General features: G+C 28.1%; 1 protein-coding gene across 1 annotated transcript; it reads right to left on the reverse strand.

Moving 5' to 3' along the window:
* Nucleotides 1-3,968: 3,968 nt before the first annotated feature.
* LOC141317299 (E3 ubiquitin-protein ligase TRIM62-like) lies at nucleotides 3,969-8,005 on the reverse strand. Its single transcript, XM_073833045.1, has 4 exons — nucleotides 7,952-8,005; nucleotides 7,552-7,608; nucleotides 5,596-5,704; nucleotides 3,969-4,519 (listed from the first exon to the last, which is right to left on the reverse strand). Exons 1-4 carry the CDS (start codon nucleotides 8,003-8,005, stop codon nucleotides 3,969-3,971), a joined length of 771 nt encoding a protein of 256 aa, XP_073689146.1.
* Nucleotides 8,006-8,669: the final 664 nt, after the last annotated feature.

Raw genomic sequence — 8,669 nt, forward strand, 5'->3', positions numbered from 1 at the left:
AAAAAACAAAAATGCAAAAGCACAAAATTACTTGGAAAATGGAAAATTTAAAAATGTGAATAAATATTATAAAAATTTTTATAAAAATTATTAAATTAACAATGCACGACATTAATGTTTATGTTTGTTTGCTTTAATGGCCACAGTTCCAAAAAAAATAAAAAATTAAATGTTGAAACAATAAGAAAGAAAGAAAGAAAGAAAGAAAGAAAGAAAAGCTAAAGGTAAATATATATATAAATATATTATATAAATTAATTACATTAAAATAATATCAACTAATAAAAAAGCTAATTTAAAATAGAAATAAGAAAAAAAATCTTAGAAAAATGTTTAATGTTGAAAAAAGAAATAAATAAAATGAGAAATTATAATTATTAATCTATTAAAACAGAAAATATCAACATACAAAATATGAATAAATATTATAATAGTATATAAATAACACTAAAATAACAATGCTCAACATTTTTATGTTTGTTTGGTTTAACAGCCACAGTTATGAAAATAAAAAAAAGGTTAAAAGTTGAATTAAAAAAAAAGCTAAAGGTAAATATATATATATATAAAATAATGCTCAACATATTTATGTTTGTTTGGTTTATTGGCCACAGTTCCAGAGAATTAAAAAAAAGAAACTTATAAGAAAAAATAAGTTAAATGTTGAAAAAATAAAAATAAATAAAAAATAAAGCCAAAGGTAAATATGAAAAAAAAACTATAAAAATGCAAAATTACTTAAATTAAAATAATATCAACTAATAAAACAAATAAAATAGAAATATAAGAAAAAAATCTTAAATAAATAATTAAGAAATTATATCCACATACAAAATATGAATAAATATTGCAACATAGCATACAAATAATACTAAAATAACAATACTCAACATATTTTGTTTGTGTGGTTTAACGGCCACAGTTCTGGAGAACTAAAAATAAAAACGGCTTCCTACTAGTTAAACCCCTGAAGGTAAAATGTTAATGTAAGTTCTGTTTCCTAAAAAACAGTCCTTAATATGTTCTTCACTAGACAATCTAGATCTCTGGTTAGTACCTTTTTTATTTCTTTGTTTGTTTGTCTTGTTTTTGTTTGTTGGACTAAATAATAACGAGTCAGAAATGCGTCTGGTTTCACCATTTCTTTTAATTGAACACTAAAACATTTTATTCCATGAACCTGCTTCTTCAAGAGCTCACCAGAGTGCATTTAGACAATGATGGGTGTAAAGCAGCTCTCATCCAAACACACAAATCATCATCATCACCAACAACAACATCAATCCTCAGCAGTATATAGCTATATATCATAAAGAACCCATCACCATCACCTAATAATAATCATCATCATCTGACCGCCTCAAAACACAAGCAACAATCTTGTGTGATACAGACCCCCATAAACGTCCATCGCAATTACCCTTAAACACTAAACACGACAGAACACACCGGCACATCAGAACCAAACAGGAGTGGAGAAGTTCAAGTACAGAAGAAAACAGGGAATGGATTCCGAAGCTGTCCGTCATTCCAGGTAAAGTTTCTTCCATGAATTCATGAAAAAAAAAAACACGACTAGTTTTAAACTCAGGGTTCAGAGAACATCAACGCACTCAAATTGAAATAGGAAATTTTTCGAGTGCATTCCGAGACTGTAGTGTTTCCATTTAAAACTATATTGTCCTTCAAAAGTTTGGGATCAGTAAGATTTTTAATGCTTTTTTTTAAAAGAAGATGCTCATCAAGGCTGCATTTATTTGATTAAAAATACAAAAAAAAATTATATTGTGAAATATTTTAATGTAAATTACTTGTTTTCTATGTAAATGTATTTTAAAATATGATTTATTCCTGTGATGCAAAGCTGAATTTTCATCATCATCACTGCAGTCTTCAGTGTCACATGATCCTTTAGAAATCATTCTAATAGGATGATTTATTATCCATTTTGAAAACAGTTGTGCTGCTTAATGTTTTGTTGGAACCTGTGATACATTTCAGGATTTTTTAAAACGTTAAAAAGTACAGCATTACATTTAAAGTAGAAATGTTTTGTAACTATATTAACTACCATTTGAAAGTTTGTTAAATTTTCATTCTTTCTTTTTTTTGAGGAAAAAAAAGTTTTATTGAGCAAGGATGTGTTAAATAAAAAAAAAAATCTTACTTAAATTTCTTTGTCTTGTTTACAGCCAAAATATCTAAAAGTTCTTAAATCAAGAAAGAACAAGTAAAATCTTGTTTTTCAGAAAATAACAAGTCAAAATTAGGTGTGTTTTTACTCTGAAAACAAGCCAATAATTTTTACTCGTCTAGAAAATCCTTCTTGATTTAAGAATGTTTAGATATTTTGGCTGGAAACAAGACAAAAATCTAAGTAAGAAAAGCATTTTTTGCAGTGTATCTATGACTTCTATTCTATTTTTAATAAATTTGGAACCTATAATAATTTTTCCTAAATTATTTAATGAATAAAAAGTTAAGAAAAACAGTGTTTATTCAAAATAGCAATCTTTTCTATATAAGGTGTTTACTATCACTTTTTATCAATTTAACACATCCTTGCTGAATAAAAATACATTTTTTAAAGAATGTTTTGACCTCAAACTTTAAACGGGCATGTAATATGTAGTATATAATCAGAAAAGATTTGTATTTGAATAAATGCTGTTCTTTTTAATTTTTTATTCATCAAACAATCCTAAATAGAATCACAGTTTGCAATAAAAAAAATCTCCCACATTGATAAAGTAATAAATCAGCATATTAGACTGATTTCTTCAGAATCATGTGACTCTGAAGACTGAAGTAATGATGCTGAAAATTCAGCTTTGCATCACAAAAATAAATTCAATTCTAAAACACATTAAAATAGAAAAACTTTATTTTACACCGCAAAAATATTTCACAATATTACAGATTTTTCTATATTTCTCATCAAGCAAAAGCAGGCTTGATGAGCATAAGACTGATCCCAAACTTTGAACAAGTGTATATTTAAGTCATTGAAATTTGATCAGGTCCTTATTTACAAGGGAAATTCATTTCAATTCATAAAAAACTAAAAAAACAGCTATTTTAACACTTTCCTAAAGAGGTCTCTGAAACGGAAATGTCTCTCACCATCTTTTCACCCGATTCGATGCATTAAAGCAGATTGATGACCGCAGCATCCTCTTTAACACTTCCACCGTCCTAATGAGACGTCCCGGGACCCTAAACACTGGAATGTTCTAGAAAGTGAGCACAGGATGAATAAATAAAAGCGATATCAAGCTAAAGGGAAAAGAAAGCCTCGTGGGACGCACTCTTTTAACCGATAAAGCGAAGCCAAAGCTATCACCTGTCTTGCGATATGTACAAATGCGTCCCTTTTTAACAATAGCAGCAGCCCTGAATCTCGACTGGAAACACGTATGCGATCATTCAGAAACACGCCGTTGTGAATAAGCATGACCTGAGGGACACAATATTTCACTCACCAGTCATGCAAAAAAACAATAATAACAATAAAGCGGAAGTTCATGGGCCACAACCTCTGTGACGCTTGATGCACTCCACAAACACGCCGAAGCCAATTGCACGAAACAAAACAGGCAACACATTTCTTATTTGTGTCTGCACAACAGATAAGCTCTTTTTCCCAAGGATCCTGCAGGGGCTGGAGGGACACAAGTCGGGGTATTGTGTACGAGCAGCTGGGAAATCTCGGGCAAGCAGGCCGGCCACGGCAAGATTACAATTGAAGAATAAAATGTACAAAACGCCCATAGGCACCTCTCAGAAAAAGTGCAAGGCTCTCCATTTTATTAACCAACTCCAGGCGTCCACAGAGCCTTACGTCACAATCCATCAGTCAGATGGCTTCATTCGGTAACACGTCGGCTACCCGCCGGGCGGTAAGCGGAAAGAAACTTTATTATACAGCCTAGTTTGAGTTTCTTCTTCTTCTTTTGCTGACTCGGTTCCTATAAACGCACGGTGTTAATTCTCAAGGGCTGCACGTTTTTTCCATTGGCGTGACTTTGACCGGGGCTGAAGTACGGGTAAAGTTTAGCTATAAACTTCTCTCGGTAAGTATAGAGCCAGGACATGTCGTCAGCATTGTAGAAAACCAGCAAACCTTTGGGGTAGTCCAAGTAGACGCCCACTTTTTCTAGTTTGCTTTTTACGTTGAGGCGCGTCCAGGGTTCGGTGCAAGCGCTGTATTGGTTGCCGTCGTGCATTACGATGCAGTAGAAGCCTCGGCTGGGTTGGATTTGGATGCTGCCCTTGCGGTTGACCGTTTCGTTGGCCACGCCGATCATCCATTGGGTTTTTTCGGACACCATTACTTCCCAATAGTGGACGCCTGCGGAGAAGCCTTCGGCTCCTAGTACTGACACCTCAACGTCGAAGCGGCGCGGTGAGTCCTGGAGGGGCTGCGGATGCAGGTTTCCGTACGCGACGATGGTGCAGTCGTCGGATAATATGAGCCGCTGGTGAGCAGTGATGGGGTCCATGGTTAAAGCGGCAGGCACTGGAAAAACAAGGATAGAGGGGATGAATATTAGTGCATGTAAAATTAGTAGAATAAAAGGTTATATTGCAGTAGGTAAACATGCATTAAAGTAAATAAATATAAACATTTGTAAGAAATAAATTAAAAAGTACATATATAAAATAAATAAAATGTATAAATGTAAATTAAAAGAATAAGAATTAATAAAAAGTAATATTTTTTTAAATAAAATACACAAAACAATTAATAAACAAGTAAATGAATAAACAAAAATAAATAAAATAAATAAAATATGAGCATACATAAAGTAAATATTAAAAACAATAAATAAATATATAAAATAAATAGATGTAAATGAAAATAACAAATAAATATATAAATAAAAACAACAAATATAAAAATGTAATGAATAAATATAAAAAATAAGAATTAATAAAAAATAAACATACATAAAATAAATAAATATGTCTAAATAAAATATCTAATTAATATAAAAATGTAAATGAATAAATATAAGAATAAGAAATAAATACAAAAATATAAACATACATAAAATAAAAAATAAATATCTAAATAAAATTGAAACAAAAACAAAGAATAAAATCTACAAAATATCCATGCAAATAAACAAAATGTAAATGAATAAAATAAAAATAAAAAAATCATAAAAAATAAACATACATAAAATAAATTATTATTAAAAATAAATAAATCTAAAAATAAAAAGAAATAATAAATATATAAAAATAAAACAAATTACATGAATAAAAATAACAAATATGAATTAATACATTTAAAAAATATAAATGAAAATGATATTCATAATACGAAAAAATATATATATAATAAAAATATAAATATATTTATATAAAATAAAAATTAAATAAATAAAAAACTAAAAAACAAAGAATAAATACATTTCTAAAAAAAAAAAAAAAAAAAATTTAACTTAAAATATATAAAAAATAATAATAAAAATGCATATATTTATATTAAAAAAAGTATTACTCTATTATTACTATACAATAATGACCGGATTACCAGCTTGGCCATGAATAAAACTTTAATTATCATCATCAAGTTATGAATTGTACCTCCTAAACGTATCAAATTGCACTTTTGTTGTTGGTCTGACCGATTTCCTAAAGAGGCTTGCTTAGCAGTGTAAAAAAAGATGGCCAAGTCTGGTATGCTTTTGGGCACCTATATGTGGACACCCATAGAAGATAAAGGTCATAGCTGAGGTTTAGCGGTTAGTGCATGTGCTCACATTTACATGCTTTTACTTAAGTATCCCATTCCACCTCTATATTGCTTCCTTTTCTTTCTCTCTTCTACACTTATCAAAGAGTAAAACTGGCAAATGGCAGACCGGAAATGGGTGTTTGGGGAGCTCATTCTTGTCAATCAAAAGCGCTGACACAATCACTACCTGAGCTGGTGGAATAATACTCCTCCGAAAAGCACAAACACACTCCCTCTTATTCATTATCGGTCAGGTCATTTAAAGTTTACAATCCTTTGTGTTCAAATACATTAAGCAGCATCCATCAGAATAAGAGCAGGAGTGTCTAAAGTTTGCAGCACTTTTTTAGCGCAATTATTATATATTATATATTTATTTTATAATAATATATTGTAATAAAATGATATTATATTTATTAACTTTTAACTACTGAAAGCATCCATATATATATATATATATATATATTATTTTCATTTATTGTTATTTTTTATTAATTCTTATTTGTTAAATTTATTCATTAAATTTTTATATTTATTGCTTTTTGATTTTTTTTTTAAAATATATTATATCGTTTATATATTTACTTTATTATATATTAATAAAATTATATTATATTTATTAACTTTTAATAACTACTAAAAGCATAATTATAGATATAAAATAAATACAATTTTCAATAATAAGTGGCAAAAAGTTGAGAGGGAAAATAAATAAAAAATAATAAATAAAATTAAAATATAAACATACATAAAATAAATACATTTTAAAAACAAATACATATAAAATACATATATCTAAATAAAAATAAAAACAAAGAATAAATAAATATAAAATATATAATAGAAAATAATAAAAATTATACATACATATTATATATCAAATAATTTTATTATTTTTATTAACTACTTATTATTAATTTATTATTAACAAATAAAGTTGCAAAATACTACTGTTCAGGTTGAGAGGGTTGAAATTAATTCTTATTTGTTATATTCATACATTTAATTTTATAATTATTGATGTTTAAATATTTTTTACATTTTTACATATTTATTTTATTATATTATATATTAATAAAATTATTATATTTATTAACTTTTAATAACTACTAAAAGCATATGTATATTATTTATTATTTAAATAAAATAGATAACAATAAAAATATAAACATACATAAAATAAATACATTTTAAAAACAAGTAAATATATAAAATACATATATCTAAATAAAAATGAAAAACAAATAAAATATATTTAAAAAATCATGAATAAAAAAAATAAATAAATATATATATATATATATATATAAAATAATAATAATAATAAAAACTAAGAATGAATGCATACATTTCTAAAAAACTAACTATATATATATATATATATATATATTAAAATATATAAAAAATAATACAATAGTTATAAAAATGAATAAATACATATAAAAATAAATAAATAAAATAAAATAGTAATAATAATAATATTATTATTATTATTAATTTAATATTAATAATAATATATAAATTATACAATGGAAGGTGGAATAACACTCCTCTGAAACGCACAAACACACTCAGGTACTTTAAAGCATACAATTGTTTGTGTTCAAAGAAATACATTAAGAAGCATCCATCAGAATAAGAGTAAGAGTGTCTAAGGTTTGCAGCACTGGCCATTGTTTTAGCGCAGCTGCCAGGCATTGAGCACTTTGTCGAAGATGGATAAATAAACTCCATCCATCAACCGCTGCCTGGCTGGTATTGCCTTTAGAGGACAGTCAGTATTGCCCATTATGGTGCCAGCTTGCCTTGGGTTCAGTGGTGAGTAAGTGTGCCAAAGAAATGGACTGAGAGAAGAGCAAACCCTGGAAAGAAAACAAGCTGCATACAGACACATGCCACTGCTTGGGCCAGAAAAAGAGACCAGAGCCAAGCAGTTGCAACACATTATGATATGCAAGACGGAAATATGAGCTGTGATGAACTAAATGAACATGATGAGAAAATATAGGGAGAAAATGATGCTGGGAGTATCTTGGGTGAAGAATGCTTATCTGAAGCAATCAGTGAATGTTTAGGGTTCGCATGAGCATTCAGAGTGAAACAATGCTGGCTTGTTTTCCCGCGGTCCATAGATGGACATGTCTGCCCGAGACCAGAAAAGAAGAGGCATATTTGCTAAATATTTTTGTCTTGGTTATTTAAAACCTTCGCCACAAACAGTAGAGCCAGAAGCCGGTCCGGAGGATAGGATGTCGACATTTCCACTCTTTGACATTGGCAGTTTGCGCTTCAGGTAACCTATAAATAATTTAACCTCTGTCGCCTTGCTTTCGATCTGTCTCTGCCTCTCCTCTCTCTCTATCCGAGTCACGCAAACAAAACAAGCACCGCTAACAGGATTTGGATTTGGAAAGTGCTGAAAAATATAGCTGTTCAGGTTTGGAGAGGGGAAAATATGTATAAAAAAATATATAACAAGTAAATAAACAAATATGAATAAATAAATAAAGAAAACAATAAATTAATTAAACACTTCTTACACAAAATTACAATAATGTAATTTTATATTTATTAACTTTTATTAAAAGCATAATAATACAGTTAAAAATGAATTAAAGTGGCAAAACACTACTGTTCAGGTTAAGAGGGAAAATTATTTATTCTAAAAAATATATATGTAATATAATATTTCTTATATTATATATACTATTAATAAAATTCTAAATACATTTATAATAAAATGTATAATTGTAAATCATAATAATAATAATAATTATTATTATTATAAACACACACACACACACACACACACACACAAACAAATATTAACACTATTTTGATGAAGTAACTTTTAATAACTGGAATACTGGAAGCATAATAAAATAAAAAAGTAATCTTTTTTATAAATATTTATAATTTTTTA

This window comes from Garra rufa, unplaced genomic scaffold, assembly GCF_049309525.1.
Source record: "Garra rufa unplaced genomic scaffold, GarRuf1.0 hap1_unplaced_673, whole genome shotgun sequence".
Taxonomy (NCBI): Eukaryota; Metazoa; Chordata; class Actinopteri; order Cypriniformes; family Cyprinidae; genus Garra; species Garra rufa.

Coding starts and splice junctions, on each gene's coding strand:
- LOC141317299 (XM_073833045.1), bottom strand. CDS start 8,005: ATGTCGACATCCTATCCTCCGGACCGGCTTCTGGCTCTACTGTTTGTG. Junction 7,609..7,951: donor CTCTACTGTTTGTGGCGAAG/GTTTTAAATAAC, acceptor TTTTCTTTCCAG/GGTTTGCTCTTCTCTCAGTC. Junction 4,520..5,595: donor CAATTTGATACGTTTAGGAG/GTACAATTCATA, acceptor TTGTTTTTCCAG/TGCCTGCCGCTTTAACCATG.